This window comes from Orcinus orca, chromosome 1 (assembly GCF_937001465.1).
Source record: "Orcinus orca chromosome 1, mOrcOrc1.1, whole genome shotgun sequence".
NCBI lineage: Eukaryota > Metazoa > Chordata > Mammalia > Artiodactyla > Delphinidae > Orcinus > Orcinus orca.
Window position 1 is genome coordinate 97,548,626 of NC_064559.1, and position 17,801 is coordinate 97,566,426.

A 17,801-nucleotide genomic window follows, 5' to 3' on the forward strand; every position below is an offset into this window, starting at 1 on the left:
TTTAATAGGCAAATACACAATTAAAACTGTTGTATTTCCCTAGGAGGTGGACGTTTTATCATTGTGTTGTGCTCTGATGATACTTTTTATCTTCAGATCTATTTAAAACCACAGTAATATAGATAAACTGGTTTTCTTTTACTTACTCTTTGCATGATAAATATTTTACTTTTCCACCTTTAAGTGATCTTTTGTTAACAATACATTGGCAGATTTCTTAAATCCAAGTTGACCAATTTGTCACTTAAGCTTAACCGGTTAGAACCTTTATGCTGATAATTAACATATATTGTCTTGTATCTGCTTTCTTCTTTTCAATTTATGATACTTCTATATTCTCCTTTTTTGATTTGTTTTTTACTTATACCCCCATCTGACTTACCATTTAAGACAAATACATTAGTGAACTGTCATATTCTTTGTCCTCCCTCTCTCCCTCCACCATGTTGATATACTTCCTGCTTCTCTTCTCTTCAGTCAGGGCTTTATTTATTTTTAAGGCATAGACACACCTAATCAAGTTAAGTTTTCACCCTTACTTACCTTTCAGCTTACAGTTTTTCTTGACTTTATATATTAATTTTTACTGACTATTATTTCCAATAAATGTTTCCATGTGGGTCTTTGTCTGCCAAAACTACCAATGCCTCGAATGCAATAGTGTTTGAGGCCCTCATATTTAAGTATCATTTAGACTAGATTAAAAATTCTACTCTAAAAATTATTTTCCCCTCAAGATAGATGGGGAGTACCTCTTCTCTTACCCCTGGGACTAGATATGTTGTGAAATTCACAATCTAGAAACTTCAGAGAGGCTATTTAATGAATCTAAATGATTATCTGGGGAAAGGGAGCTAAGGTCTGCATTTTATATTTTTTTCTTCCAGTTTTATTGAGACATAATTGACATATGGCGCTGTATGAATTTAAGGTGTGCAGCATAGTGTTTGATTTATATCCATTATGAAACAATAAGCATAATAAGTTTAGGCAACATCCATCATCTCATATAGATACAAAATTAAAGAAGTACAAAAAAATTTTCTTTTTCTTATGAAGAGAACTCTTAGGATATACTCTCATAATAACTTTCATATATAACATACAGCAGTGGTAATTATATTTATCATGTTGTACATTACATCCCTAGTACCTATTTATGTTATAAAAGGAAGTTCTCACCTTTTTCCTGACTTCATCCAATTCCCTTTCTCCTCACAGTTTACCACAAATCTAATTTCTTTTCTATGAGTTTATTGTTTGTTTGTTTGTTTGTTTTTGCAGTATAACTGACCTACAACATTGTGGTAGTTCCTGTTATGCAACATAGTGATTATTTCTTTCTTTTTTTTTTTTTTTTTACATCTTTATTGGAGTATAATTGCTTTACAATGGTGTGTTAGTTTCTGCTGTATAACAAAGTGAATCAGCTATACATATACATATATCCCCATATCTCCTCCCTCTTGCGTCTCCCTCCCTCCCACCCTCCCTATCCCACCCCTCTAGGTGGTCACAAAGCACTGAGCTGATCTCCCTATGCTGTGCGGCTGCTTCCCACTAGCTATCTATTTTACATTTGGTAGTGTATATATGTCCTTGCCACTCTCTCAGTTCGTCCCAGTTTACCCTTCCCCCTCCCCGTGTCCTCAAGTCCATTCTCTACGTCTGCATCTTTATTCGTGTCCTGCCCCTAGGTTCATCAGAACCATTTTTTTTTTTAGATTCCATATATATGTGTTAGCATACAGTATTTATTTTTCTCTTTCTGACTTACTTCACTCTGTATGACAGTCTCTAGGTCCATCCACATCACAACAAATAACTCAATTTCATTTCTTTTTATGGCTGAGTAATATTCCATTGTATATATGTGCCACATCTTCTTTATCCATTCATCTCTCGATGGACACTTAGGTTGCTTCCATGTCCTGGCTATTGTAAATAGAGCTGCAATGAACATTGTGGTACCTGACTCTTTTTGAATTATGGTTTTCTCAGGGTATATGCCCAGTAGTGGGATTGCTGGGTCATATGGTAGTTCTATTTTTAGTTTTTTAAGGAACTCCACACTGGGCTCCATAGTGGCTGTATCAACTTACATTCCCACCAACAGTGCAAGAGGGTTCCCTTTTCCCCACACCCTCTCCAGCATTTATTATTTGTAGATTTTTTTTAACATCTTTATTGGAGTATAATTGCTTTACAATGGTGTGTTCGTTTCTGCTTTATAACAAAGTGAATCAGTTATGCATATACATATGTTCCCATATCTCTTCCCTCTTGCGTCTCCCTCCCTCCCACCCTCCCTATCCCACCCCTCTATGTGGTCACAAACCAGTGAGCTGATCTCCCTGTGCTATGAGGCTGCTTCCCACTAGCTATCTATTTTACGTTTGGTAGTGTATATATGTCCATGCCAGTCTCTCACTTTGTCACAGCTTACCCTTCCCCCTCCCCATATCCTCAAGTCCATTCTCTAGTAGGTCTGTGTCTTTATTCCTGTTTTACCCCTAGGTTCTTCATGACCTTTCTTTTTTTATTATTTGTAGATTTTTGATGATGGCCATTCATTTCTCTAATGATTAATGATGTTGAGCATTCTTTCATGTGTTTGTTGGCAATCTGTATATCTTCTTTGGAGAAAAGTCTATTTAGGTCTTCTGCCCATTTTTGGATTAGGTTGTTTGTTTTTTTGATATTGAGCTGCATGCTTGTAACTTTTGGAGATTAATCCTTTGTCAGTTGCTTCATTTGCAAATATCTTCTCCCATTCTGAGGGTTGTCTTTTCTTCTTGTTTATGGTTTCCTTTGCTGTGCAAAATTTTAAGTTTCATTAGGTCCCATTTGTTTATTTTTGTTTTTATATCCATTTCTCTAGGAGGTGGGTCAAAAGGATCTTGCTGTGATCTATGTCATAGAGTGTTCTGCCTATGTTTTCCTCTAAGAGTTTTATAGTGTCTGGCCTTACATTTAGGTCTTTAATCCATTTTGAGTTTATTTTTGTGTATGGTGTTAGGTAGTGTTCTAATTTCATTCTTTTACATGTAGCTGTCCACTTTTCCCACCACTACTTATTGAGGAAACTCTCTTTTCTCCATTGTATATTCTTGCACCTTTATCAAAAATAAGGTGACCATATGTGTATGGGTTTATCTCTGGGCTTTCTATCTAGTTCCATTTACCTATATTTCTGTTTTAATTCCAGTACCATAGTGTCTTTTTTTTTTTTTTTTTTTTTGCGGTACGCGGGCCTCTCACTGTTGTGGCCTCTCCCGTTGTGGAGCACAGGCTCTGGACGCGCAGGCTCAGCGGCCATGGCTCACGGGCCCAGCCGCTCCGCGACATGTGGGATCTTCCCGTACTGGGGCACGAGCCCGTGTCCCCTGCATCGACAGGCGGACTGTCAACCACTGCATCACCAGGGAAGCCCCATAGTGTCTTGATTACTGTAGCTTTGTAGTATAGTCTGAAATCAGGGATCATGGTACCTCCAGCTTTGTTCTTCTTTCTCAAAATTGTTTTGGCTGTTTGAAGTCTTTTGTGTTTCCATACAAATTTTAGATTTTTTTGTTCTAGTTCTGTGAAAACTGCCATTGGTAGTTTGATAGGGATTGCATTGTATCTGTAGAGTGCTTTGGGTAGTTTAGTCATTTTAATAATATTAATTCGTTCAATCCATGAACATTATATCTTTCCATTTTTTTGTGTTGTCTTCAATTTCTTTCATCAGTGTCTTATAGTTTTCCAAATACAGTTCTTCTACCTCCTTAGTAGATTTATTCTTAAGCATTTTATTCTTTTTGATGTGATTGTAAATGGGATTTTTTTCTTAATTTCTGTTTTTGATAGTTCATTGTTAGTGTATAGAAATGCAACAGATTTCTATATATTAACTTCATATCCTGCAACTTAAGTGAATTCATTGGTGAGTTTCAGTAGGTTTTTTGTGGTGTCTTTAGGATTTTCTATGTATAATATAATTTCATCTGCAAACAGTAACAGTTTTAATTTTTCCTTTACAATTTGGATTCCTTTTATTTTTCTTTGTTTCTAGTTTGGTTGCTGTGACTAGGACTTCTAATACTATGTTAAATAAAAGTGGTGAGAGTGGCCACTCTTATTCAACATAGTTTTGGAAGTTTTAGCCACAGCAATCAGAGAAGAAAAGGAAATAAAAGGAATCCAAATAGGAAAAGAAGAAGTAAAGCTGTCACTGTTTGCAGATGACATGATCCTATACACAGAGAACCCTAAAGATGCTACCAGAAAACTACTAGAGCTAATCAATGAATTTGGTAAAGTGGCAGGATACAAAATTAATGCACAGAAATCTCTGGCATTCCTATATACTAATGATGAAAAATCTGAAAGTGAAATCAAGAAAACACTCCCATTTACCATTGCAACAAAAAGAATAAAATATCTAGGAATAAACCTACCTAAGGAGACAAAAGACCTGTATGCAGAAAATTATAAGACACTGATGAAAGAAATTAAAGATGATACAAATAGATGGAGAGATATACCATGTTCTTGGATTGGAAGAATCAACATTGTGAAAATGACTCTACTACCCAAAGCAATCTATAGATTCAATGCAATCCCTATCAAACTACCACTGGCATTTTTCACAGAACTAGAACAAAAAATTTTGCAATTTGTATGGAAACACAAAAGACCCCGAATAGCCAAAGCAATCTTGAGAACGAAAGAAGGAACTGGAGGAATCAGGCTCCCTGACTTCAGACTATACTACAAAGCTACAGTTATCAAGACGGTATGGTACTGGCACAAAAACAGAAAGATAGATCAATGGAACAGGATAGAAAGCCCAGAGATAAACCCATGCACATATGGACACCTTATCTTTGATAAAGGTGGCAGTAATGTACAGTGGAGAAAGGACAGCCTCTTCAATAAGTGGTGCTGGGAAAACTGGACAGGTACATGTAAAAGTATGAGATTAGATCACTCCCTAACACCATACACAAAAATAAGCTCAAAATGGATTAAAGACCTAAATGTAAGGCCAGAAACTATCAAACTCTTAGAGGAAAACATAGGCAGAACACTCTATGACATAAATCACTGCAAGATCCTTTCTGACCCACCTCCTAGAGTAATGGAAATAAAAACAAAAATAAACAAATGGGACCTAATGAAACTTCAAAGCTTTTGCACAGCAAAGGAAACCATAAACAAGACCAAAAGACAACCCTCAGAATGGGAGAAAATATTTGCAAATGAAGCAACCGACAAAGGATTAATCTCCAAAATGTACAAGCAGCTCATGCAGCTCAATAACAAGAAAACAAACAACCCAATCCAAAAATGGGCAGAAGACCTAAATAGACTTTTCTCCAAAGAAGATATACAGACTGCCAACAAACACATGAAAGAATGCTCAACATCATTAATCATTAGAGAAATGCAAATCAAAACTACAATGAGATATCATCTCACACCAGTCAGAATGGCCATCATCAAAAAATCTAGAAACAATAAATGCTGGAGAGGGTGTGGAGAAAAGGGAACACTCTTGCACTGCTGGTGGGAATGTGAATTGGTTCAGCCACTATGGGGAACAGTATGGAGGTTCCTTAAAAAACTACAAATAGAACTACCATATGACCCAGCAATCCCACTACTGGGCATATACCCTGAGAAAACCAAAATTCAAAAAGAGTCATGTACCAAAATGTTCATTGCAGCTCTATTCACAATAGCCTGGAGATGGAAACAACCTAAGTGCCCATCATCGGATGAATGGATAAAGAAGATGTGGCACATATATACAATGGAATATTACTCAGCCATAAAAAGAAACGAAATTGAGCTATTTGTAATGAGGTGGATAGACCTAGAGTCTGTCGTATGCTAACACATATATATGGAATTTAAGAAAAAAATGTCATGAAGAACCTAGGGGTAAAGCAGGAATAAAGACGCAAACCTCCTAGAGAACGGACTTGAGGTTATGGGGAGGGGGAAGGGTTAGCTGTGACAGGGCGAGAGAGAGTCATGGGCATATACACACTAACAAACGTAGTAAGGTAGATAGCTAGTGGGAAGCAGCCGCATGGCACAGGGATATTGGCTCGGTGCTTTGTGACAGCCTGGAGGGGTGGGATAGGGAGGGTGGGAGGGAGGGAGATGCAAGAGGGAAGACATATGGGAACATATGTTTATGTATGACTGATTCACTTTGTTATAAAGCAGAAACTAACACACCATTGTAAAGCAGTTATACCCCAATAAAGATGTAAAAAAAAAAAAAAAGTGGTGAGAGTGGGCATCCTTGTCTTGTTCATGTATATATGATTATTTTAACTTGCTGACCTCTTAAGTTTAAACACATTTTAACAACACTGCATTTCCTCCCCCCTTTCCACATTTATAATTTTGACATCATATTCACATCTTTTTGTTTCCCTTAACAACTTATTGCAGATGTAGATGATTTTACAACTTTTGTCTTTTAACCTTCCTACTAGCTTTATACATGGCTAATATATGACCTTTACTGTATATTTGCATTTACGAATGAGATTTTTTTCCTTTTATGTTTCATGTTTCTTTTCTTTTTACTTGGAAAAGTCCCTTTAACATTTCTTTTAAAGCCAGTTTGCTGGTGCTGAACTCTTTTAGCTTTTGCTTGCCTGTAAAACTTTTAATCTCTCCATAAAATCTGAATGAAAGACTTGCTGGCAAGAGTATTCTTGGTTGTAGATTATTCTTTTTCATCACTTTAACCATATCATGCCACTCCCTTCTGGTCTGCAGAGTTTCTGCCAAAAAGTCAGCTGATAGCCTTATGGGAATTCCCTTGTATGAAACTTGTTGCTTTTCCCTTGCTGATTTTAATATTTTCTCCTTATCTTTAATTTTTGCCATCTTAATTACAGTGTGTCTTGGTGTGGTCCTCTTTGGGTTGATCCTGTTTGGGACTCTCTAGGCTTCCTGTCTGTTTCCTTACACAGGTTAAGGAAGTTTTCAGCTATTAATGTCTTCAAATATGTTCTCTGCCCCTTTTTCTCTCTCTTCTCCTTCTGGGACCCTCCTATGATATGATGAATGATAACATGTTTGATGTTGTCCCAGAGTTCTCTTAAACTGTCCTCATTTCTTTCTTTCTTTTTTTTAATTTTTGTTCAGCTTCAGTGATTTCCATTATTCTGTCTTCCAGCTCACTGATCTGTTCTACTGTATCATTAGCTCTACTGTTGTTTCTTTCTGGTTTATTTTTCATTTCAGTTACTTTATTCTTCATCTGTGTTTGATTCTTCTTTATATTTTCTAATTTTTTGTTAAAAACGTCTAACTTTCCACTCTGTTCATCCAATCTGCTCCCGAGTTCTTTGAGCATCTTTATGGTCACCTCTCTGAACTACTTACTGGGTAGGTTGCCTATGTCCACTTCACTTAGTTGTTCTTCTGAGGTTTTAGCTTGTTCCTTCATTTGGAACATATTCCTCTATAGCTTCATTTTACCTAATTTCTTCTTTTATTTCTGTGTATTTGGTACGTTGGTTATGTTTCCTGACCTTGGAGAAGTAGTCTTTTGTAGAAGATGTCCTATTTGTCCCAGCAGTGCACTCCCTTCTGGTCACCAGAGCTATATGCTCTAGGGCTGCAGTCCCCAACTTTTTGGCACCAGAGACCAGTTTCATGGAAGACAATTATTCCACAGACTGAGGTGGGGGGAATGGTTTTGGGATGATTCAAGCGCATTACATTTATTATGCTCTTTATTTCTATTATTATTACAATGTGATATATAATGAAATAATTATACAACTCACCGTAATGCAGAATCAATGGGAGCCCTGAGCGGTTTTCCTGCGACTAGATGGTCCCATCTGGGGATGATGGGAGACAGTGACAGCTGAAGTGTGTTGCTCATGCCCAGTCTACTCTGTAATCTTGTTTTGGTTGCTGACACTGCAGAAAACCCTGCTTCACAAAGATAGGATGTTGGAAATGGAAGCAGGCTTTTCAGTGCTTTTGTGGCAATTTAAGGATATTCCACCTTGACTTTAATCCAGACTGCATGGAGATTTGAAGTTGTCTCAAACATACTTTTAAGGCCACTGTCATTTGCAGTCTCAAGCAGTCGATCCTCTTCTAGCATGAACAAAATCGATTCACCTGGCTTACTCACAAATAAGTTGTAGATCCATTCCTTCCCAGTTTGGGGGTCTTTTGTGGTTGGGAAGTAATGCTCAAACTCTCTAGAAAGCTGAGATAGGTGATCATGCACCAGCTGGGAGAAAGAAGGCCCTGGCTCAGTCTCTCAAAATCTCTGCTAATGTTTGAAACATATCAAATATCCCAATGTTCACTCGTCACCCCCCTAATTCCAGTTTGGCTTTGAATGAAGTCACTTTATCTGCTGACTTGAACACAGTTGTAGCTCTCCCCTGAAGTGACAGATCGAGTTTGTTGAGCAGGTTGAAAACATCACACAAGTAAGCAAGTTTGAGACCCATTTTGTGTCACTGAAATTTGCCTCCAATGGTGACTGTTTTTCTAAAAGAAATCTCTGAGGCAGCTCTCATAACTCAAAAACTCTCACCAGTGATCTACTTTTAGAAAGCCATCTCACTTCTGTGTATAAGAGAAGATGTGTGTACTCTGTGTCCATCTCCTCACAGAGCTACGTGAACAAATGTGAGTTAAGGGCATGTACTTTAATGTGGCTGATAATTTTAATCGCATCCTGCAAAACGTTGTTACGTTCAGGTGACATTTTTCGGCTAACCAGCATTTCTCTATGGATGACACAGTGTGTAGACTCACATTCAGAAGCGACCCAGTTGACCTGAGTAGTGAAACCAGAAAGCTGTCCAGTCATGGCAGCCACTCTGTCTGTGCATATACCGACACAAAATGACCAGTTCAGTTTTCCTGATATGTAATCATTCAAAGACTTGAATAGTTCTGCAGCTGTGGTATTGGTTGGCAACAAAAGTGCACATAACATATCCTCATGCAAATCCTCCTGAAAAATATATCACACAGAAACAAGCATTGTTGCTTTGTTGTCAACATCGGTAGACTCATCAACCTGGATTGTATACCACGGTGACTCGTTAATCCTCTCTAACAATTGTGCCTCAATATCCTCTGCTATTTCATCAATTCATCTAGTTATGGTGCAGCCGAAAGAGGAACACGTGCCACCTTTGAACTGCAGCCTCTCCTAAAAGTTCACAACAAATGTCCTTAGCAGCAGGCAGGATCAACTGTTCACCAACAGTAAAGGGCTTCTTAGCTTTAGCAATGCAATTAGCCATTAAGAATGATGCTCTCAGTGCAGACACATGTGATGAAGTGGTGGCCTTCGATAATTGCTTCTGTTCTTTGTGTTCACGTTTTTTTGTTTTGAAAAAATCCAAAGGCTTGTCTTTTCATGCAGGGTGCTTTGTCTCCATGTGGTGAAACAGTTTTGAAGGTTTCGTGGCTTCGTTGGATAGCTGGTCACCGCATATTATGCAAAGTGGGCTTGGAGAATGTGAATCACCTGTTGCAATGAACCCGTAATTTAAGTAGGACTCTTGGTATTTTCTTTTAAATGCAGCTTTCATTTTGTTGGCAGTCTTAAGAGTCTTCTGCTGTCTCATCATTGGGTCTTTCCCCATTTTCAAAGAAGCTCTCCAGTGACTTTTGTTTTTTACTCATTTTGGCTAGGGTTAGCTTGCGGGCTTGCCAAAACTGTGACTGAGACAAGTGCGCAATGCGGGAAAGAGGCATGGACAGAAGTAGTAAATAAAATAATGGGCCAGCCATGTGCAGACTAAAATAAGTGTCGGATTCTGGCTTAAGCTCTGCCACCAGATGCAGCTGTACAATTGAAGTACATCAACTCACTTGCCACTATAAAGCCTACCACCAGATGCAGCTTGTCACTTGCCACTCACTGATAGGGTTTTGATATGAGTCTGCAAGCAATTGATTTATTATGGTCTCTGTGCAGTCAAACCTCTCTGCTAATGATAATCTATATTTGCAGCTACTCCCCAGTGCTAGCAACACTGCCTCAGCTCCACCTCAGATCATCAGGCATTAGATTCTCATAAGGAGTGCACAACCTAAATCCTTCACATGCGCAGTCACAGTAGGGTTCGCGCTCCTATGAGACTCTAGCGCGGTCGCTGATCTGACAGGAGGTGGAGCTCAGGCAGTAATGCGAGCAATGGGGAGCAGTTATAAATACAGATGAAGCTTTGCTTGCTTGCCCGCTGCTCATCTCCTGCTGTGAAGCCCTGTTCCTAATAGGCCATGGACTGGTACCTGTCTGTAGCCCAGGGTTCGGGGGCCCCTGCTCTAGGGGTTCACCCTATGAGGGCTATGCAAGTCTTCTTTTGTGGTCGGCTGACTATCGTGTATAGTCTGGTAGGTGTGGCTGACCCCAGTTGGTTGCCAGGCCCTGCCTTGTGCTAAGGACAATGGTTGGTGAGTCTGGGTCACAAGGTGACCGGCTGTGCAACCTTGGGGGTCCCAGGGACAGTGCTGGCCCATTGGTGGGCAGGCCAGCAGGCTACGGGTTCTGGCGTGTCCCAAAACTGGTGCTGGCCACTAGTGAGTGGGGTTTGGTCATGGGGCAGCTGGCTGAGGGGTCCAGTGTGTCTCAGAACTGGTGTTGGCCTGTTGGTGGTTGGGTCTGGGGCCCAGTGGCCCCAGGGCTGGAGTCAGCTTGCTAAAGGACAGGACCAGGGACCAGGGCTTACTGGGACTAGTGCCGGCTCACTGGTGGGTCGGCCACTGGCTACAGGACCCTGGAGGTCCTGAAGCTGGTATAAGCCTGTTGGTCATTGGGGCCAAAGCCTAGGGCCACTGGCTAAGGGGTCCATGGTGTCCCAGAATTGGTTTCGACCTACTGGCAGGCAGGTCAATGGCCCAGGAGATTCTTGGGCTGTTTCAGGCCTGCTGGTGGATTGGCTGGTTTCTGATAAGGCAGTCTGCAGCACTGTGGTGGTCCTGGGCCAGTGTGGGCTCATCACTCTATGGGCCTGATCTCACTGAGGATGCTCCTGATCTCTCAAGAAGGAATAATTCACAACCCTGGGAATTTGAACATTCCAATTATAGAAGAGGTACACAAACACGTGTTTCCTAACTAAAAGAATTCATGACTTGAAACAGAAAACTGGAATGCACACCATACATTGAGTGCCATCAAGGAGGTGCACAGGGCGGTGCTAAAGAGGCCCAGAGAGTGACACTCCCTTCCAAGTCAGGCCCCTGGCAGCTTTCAGAAGACAAAGCCTCAGTTGAGTCTTGAATGCTCTAAGGAGGTATTCAGAGGAAGAGAGATGGGAATGGCTTTCTAGGCCTTGGGAAGGGAATTAACAAAGTCATGAAATGTGAAAAGGTAAGGTGTGGTGTATATTTCTAGAGCAAAAATTACAATAAATAAATAATAAAAATTACAGAGGTAAAGAAAGGCAGATTATTCAAGGCATTTTAAGCCAGGCTATGGAGCAAGAACTTTTTCAAAGAGAAAATGGGAAACTGTTGAAGGGTGTCAAGTGCGCTAGAACTGTGGCTTTATAGAGAGATATCTGGCTCTATGAAAAGAACTGATTAGAGAAATTAAGCCTGGAAGGAGAAAAATCAAGCAGCCATCGAAATAATTCCAGCCAATAAATGCTGTGATCCTGTCTAAGAGAGAAGGGAGAAGTCCAACAAAGGGACACTGATATGGGCACATAGGACACAGAGAACATGGTCCACGCCCCAGGGAGAGATGATGCTAATAAGAACTGACTAGGGAAGTGCCAAGTGGATGGACTAGGGTTGGTACCCAGCGTGGAGCTGTAGTGCTATGGCAGAAGGATATTTGTATAAGGTGAGAGGTTGCAGCCCGTTTTGTTCATAGGCCACTTCAGACATGGTGGAAAGAGTCATGAACCAACAAGGCAGACATTCAAGAAGCAGGCTGCAGCTCCAATAAAGGATGGGAGGAGGAATCAGGGACTTTGACACTGCATAGTCCATACTTGACACACTGCAACCATTGCTTATTTCTGGACCTCCTTCCACCATACCCACCCTTAAACCAACTCAAGATCATCATTAAAATGGGAGAATTTCTTAGAAGTTTCTCATACAGCAGTTTTCAACCCATTTTCTGCAGTAACACATCTGGTAATAGTCTCTTTTTGTCACACACACCCATGGATAATACTTTGACATATGCCGTTAACTCACATAGATATAACCAGTCTTTTAAATTGTCTGTATAAAGGTGTAACACTGTATGTTATTTTTCTCTTGCAGGCACATCCCTAACTTGAGAGATGGGGAGTGAATTCAAAAGAATTGTTCTGCTGAAAGGATTTCAGCACCTCAGTGATTATCAGTTTAGCATGATTAAGAGTTTACTGGCCAAGGATTTAAGACTGACTAGTAAAATGCAAGATGACTATGACAGAATTAAGATTGCTGACTTGATGGAAGTAAAGTTCCCTGGGGCTGCCTGTGTTGAAAAATTAATAGACTTGATCAAAGATATAGAAGAAGTTAAAGACCTTGCTAAAACTCTTCGAAAGGAGAGGTTAAAAGGTACTTGGAAGAACCTCTTTCACACTCTCTCTGTACTGACCTCAACCTTAAATAGAACCCTGATTTGGTCAAAGTTTAGACCTCTGTTTCCCAACTTAGGACTCAGTAGCCATGACAATGGTAGTACTTCAGATGCCAACAAATTGACAACTTAGAGGATACCTTTCCTACAAAGAGATCTGATATGTTTTAGAGGGTGTATTTTGGGGGTGTGGGCAAAGGAAATATTAGAAGGAGCTGATGAGAAAGGCTGAGGCTTCCATACATTAGAAAGGTTAGACAATGATGAAACAAAATTAGAACATGTAGATTCTTGAAATATTTAAATCAGTTTATATGCATGCTCTATTATCATATTTACTCTATCATTTTTATACTTTCTAGAAAAACTCTGAGGCAGTACTTAAATAAAAACCTACCTCTGAGAGATGTGAAGAACTTGCCTCTTATAAAACCACTGGATTAGGAAAACATATTTTAAAAAGTCAAAGTCTAGTATCACCACTTTGTCCCATCACAAATTAGATTATATTCATTTTCTCTGGTTTCAGTAATTCAAATAGATCTTCTGTAGAAATTGACCCACCACTAGCATCATGAAAACTTTAGATTCTTAAAAGGAAAATATAGAATAAGTGGATTGTAAAAGGGTTCAACTGAGCTAGATAGGAGTCCAGAGGACAGGAAGAATATGCTTGTGGTACAGGGGACAAGAAAGGAAACCACTGAGGAAGTCTGAGCCAGTACCTATACCTATGCTGCTACTGCTGGCCACCTATGGCCAAGCTAGGCTAATGCAGTAGAGGCAGATACAAGCTTACCCAGATCCACAAGCAGGAAGTGACAGGAAATAGTATTGAAGGTGCTTCAGGTATCTTAGACCATCTCCTCTGGATTTATCATGTTCTTTTTTACCACATCAGTTATTAGGAGAAGCAGAGCAAAAGAAGCAACTCCAGTGAAAAAAAGCAAGCTGAATAAACCCAGTCCTGACCAATCTACATCCACCACTGATAAAGCTTTGGGACCTGAATCAATCAAGGATACACCTGTGAAGGTAGGATGGCTAAGGTCCCACAAAAGGAGATTTTACTGTGGCTTTTCTACTTGTTACCTTCTTATGAACACTTAGTTCTTTATTCATTTCTCAACATGCAAATAAACGAATCAGAGAAAAAGGGATCCAGGGCCAGAGTGAAAATTAATTTTATAGCCAGTGAATTAATAGGTACTGATCACCCATTATGTTTCTGAACTACTGTGCACTTTAAATTGTGTAATATAATTCCCTATGGTGGAAATATGAAATCATTACCCCTCTTTTAGATGTATATTAAAATAGCAAGCAGATTAGGAAAACAGCTTGCCAAAGCCTACTCAAAGAGACTAAATTCAAACTTAGATTTTCTAAATCCAAGTCCACTGCTCCTCTCATCAACACAGAAGTGAGTACAGGAATGACATGTATAAAATTTTCCTTACTATTTGTATGAAGCCAACATACATGTGCACTGCTTACCTTCTGGCCATCTTTTCAGACGATGGACTATATGTAGTTCCCTGGAGTTCCCAAGGACATAAATTTTAGTATAATTAGAATCTAATAATAAAAATTTGATTTTCTCAGTAGTAAAGATGTGTTTCTTTTATTATTGAAAAGTATTAACCAGGGGGAAAAAACCCTACTTTCAGGGAAAGAAAACCACAAAAACTAATGAATCTAAGAGGATGAATCTAAAGAAGGATCAGAGTCAGCTTCCAGGATTGTTAGTAACCAGTGCAGAGTCAACTGAGAGCCTTCCCCAGACTCCTCAAATGCTTCCACCAAACCCATCCAGCAGTTCTTCAACCAAGGTACCGTTTTCCTGTTCCTAATATGTTCACCACCCTACATCATATTATAAGGATCCTCATGACCTTGAAAGAGTTTCTCAGTAATCCCTTACTATATAAAATTTCCTTATATAATAAAATCACCCATTAATTTATCAAATGCAGATATTGAGACCTCAATGTATTCTAAGTCCTGTGGCTTTTGGCAAGGTATGCATTTATGAAATAATTCCTGACCTCAAGAATGTGACTGTCTTATGTTTGGTCCTGAAATAAGGAATGGTAGTGGCCAGACAATTAGACATGACTATAAGGGTATGTTTCTCCCCTACATTTCAGTCTCCTTTCACCCCTTTCCCCTTAACCACGGGCCTAGACTAGTTCTCAGCATTATATGCTCTTTCCCATGTCAGGTGTTTGCACATAGGCTCTTTCCTTGATTGGGAATTCATTATCCCTATCTCTTCTCTGGCTCAAATGCTTTCAACCTTCAGGTACCAACCTGAATTCCTTCCCCAGGCAAGTCCTCACTGAAACAACCCCTTTCAAGAAAGGATCAGATACTCTCATTGTTTGGACACTTTACTATTCCTTTATAGTACTTATCACAACTGTGATAACTACATTTTTCTTTCCTTCTAGACAAGGAGCTCAGATTATAGGTAACCTGTCCCAGAGGAAGACAAGACAGGGGTGGGAAAGTGATTTCACACCTGTAGACATTGACTCCTATTCCAACCTGCTTTTTGTTTTGCCCTGTGGTTATATGCAACCCAGGACTATGGAGCCTGTATTTGAGATGAATGGGCACTAAAAGATGGCCCCAAGGCAACATGAAGGGTAGGCAAGAGCAGGATTTAAACCACTATTCTCTAACATAGTTTCTCACCTATGAACCAAGCTGCCCTCTGACTCAGGCTGCATACCCACCACCCCCCCCACACACACACACACATGCCCCTTGAAGACAGACCTCCCATATAAAGGGACTCTCTATTTGGGGTGTAGTTTCCTTGTTGTCATTTTTATTAGTTCCAAGAGTCCATATTTCGTCCAGTAATCTTTCCCAAAATATCAGTAGGTTTCTAGGAGCCTGAAGAGCAGATATCAGAAACCCACTTGTGTATTTTCTTGATCAGAAAGTCATAGTTAATAAACATCCTTAAATGCAGCCAATTCTGGACTGAGATTTGCTTCCCTTATAACCAGGGAAGTTTACCTTCCTGCTTTGGCCAGTTTTCATCAGATGTAGGACCTGGATTCCATCCCAAACCAATGAAATTTCATCTGAGCTTTTAATATTTGGAGAGTGAAATTTGTAATCCTAGTTGAGATAGGAGAAGGATAGGTAATACAGGTATCTGTATATGTGCTATTATTTCAGAAAAAAATTGAAAACTTAAGACTCTACATTAAAAAAGAGAAAAGAAAAAAAGAGAGAAAAGAAATGATGTTGTGTTCTATGTGATTTTGAATATCATTATCAAGAACTAAGGAAAAAATCTTTTTTTCTCGAGAAAAAAAATGACATAGCCACCAAAATTAACGACTTAAAAAGGAAGACCGTATCTCAGAAACAGAGTCAACTTCCAGGAACTTCAGCAACCAGCAAATGCCCAACTGGGAGCAGTTGTCCAGTGAAATCTATACCTCCACCAACACCATCCAGCAGTTTCTCAGTCAAGGTACCTGCTCCCTATTCCCATTCCTTGTACCTCCTACAACATAAGTACAAGAATTATCATAATCTCATTTCCCACAATTTACCATTTATTTATTTAATATAATCACTCATTCATTTTTCCGTGTATGTTTTGTGATCCCACTCTATTCTAACTCCTTGGCTATTTACAAAGCATGTATTTATGAAATAATCTCTAATTTTGAGAGGGTTACACTCTTGTGTTGAATAGAAAGAGGAGGGGAAGGTGACCAGACAAGTCAAGATGAATGTGTGTTCACCCTTACATTCCACTTTCCCTGGCCCTACTCCCCTTTGTTCACCCACCACATGATAGGGTTTATTTTCAAAGTTCTGTGCTCCTTCCCATGTCAGATGTTTTGACATGGACTGCTTTCTTTGTTTGGAATCACTTGTCCTGATTCACCACTGGTTCAGTTGTCTACACCTTTCAGGTGCAAACCTGAATCTCTTCCTCATACAAGTCCTCACTGATACCCCCCCTCCCAGAATACATTAGGTATTCCTCTTTTTTTCTTTTTTTTAATAAATTTATTTATTTATCTACATTTTATTTTTGGCTGCGTTGGGTCTTTGTTGTGGTGAGTGGGGGCTACTCTTCATTGTGGTGTGTGGGCTTCTCATTGCGGTGGCTTCTCTTGTTGCAGAGCATGGGCTCTAGGCATGCAGACTTCAGTAGTTGTGACTCGCAGGCTCAGTAGTTGTGGTTCGCTGGCTCTAGAGCACAGGCTCAGTAGTTGTGGTGCATGGACTTAGTTGCTCCGTGGCATGTGAGATCTTCCCGGACCAGGGCTCGAACCCTTGTCCCCTGCATTGGCAGGCAGATTCTTAACGGCTGTGCCACCAGGGAAGTCCTAGGTATTCCTTTTGTTTGCTTTCAAAGATCTGTTTCCTTTTCCTTTTTAGCACTTATCGCAACTGTAATAAATGTACATTTTTCTTTGTTACTATACTATAACATCAGTTATAAGGTGCAGGTCAACTGAAGAAAAATGCACAACCTAAAAGTTGAGAGTTATGTTTTATTCAGCAGACAATATGAGGACTTAAGCGGGGGACACAGAATCTCAGATAGCTCTGAGATACTGCTCTGAAGAAGCAAGTGGGGAGCCGGGATGTATAGGAGGTTTTGCAACAAAGACCAGGTAGTTGGAACATCAAAAGATTACTGTTAATAAAGACAGCCAGATATCTCAAGTTAAGGAATTTGGCACTTTTCTATGTATAGGAAGATGCAAGAGTCTGAACTCACTGAAATCATTCCTTTGCTATGAACCTCAGCTATCTGGGGCCAGTCTCCTGTGCTTTCTCATGCTGAGTTTCCTCAAGGTGCGCCATCAGGGTTGGCTGCAGCAGTTGACTGCTAGATGGCGGGCATCCTGTTTCTATCTTGAGTTCCCTCAGGGCTTACCGTTGGGGCAGCTGTAATGTGATGGCTTGATGGCTGCAGCATCCTCAGTTTATGGATGTGGCAGGCCATAGTTTTCATTCACAGTGCTCTTTCCCAGCAAAGACCAGATGAGAATGGAAAAGTGAGTACACACACGTGTGTTATCAGCTCCTATCCTAGCCTGCCTTTGTTCTGCCCTGATTTGACCCCTGTGCTTATCATCACACTGGGGTACAATGCCTATTTCTGCGGTAAATACGCAAGTGACTGAGGAATAGGCAAAAGGAGTATTTAAATCACTATTCT

At 40.0% G+C, this 17,801-nt stretch overlaps 1 protein-coding gene across 3 annotated transcripts in view; it reads left to right on the plus strand.

Moving 5' to 3' along the window:
• LOC101278136 (interferon-activable protein 203) overlaps positions 1–17,801 on the plus strand; it is a 47,615-nt gene that overhangs the window by 8,812 nt on the left and 21,002 nt on the right. For all 3 annotated transcript variants that reach the window (XR_007470128.1, XR_007470127.1, XM_049694489.1), the window contains 4 exons: positions 12,286–12,570; positions 13,494–13,627; positions 14,263–14,424; positions 15,921–16,088. Coding sequence is in view for 1 of the 3 variants with exons in the window: in XM_049694489.1 (XP_049550446.1) it covers positions 12,306–12,570; positions 13,494–13,627; positions 14,263–14,424; positions 15,921–16,088 (729 nt within the window). In the remaining 2 variants the exon portion in view is untranslated. The remainder of the gene's footprint in view (positions 1–12,285; positions 12,571–13,493; positions 13,628–14,262; positions 14,425–15,920; positions 16,089–17,801) is intronic.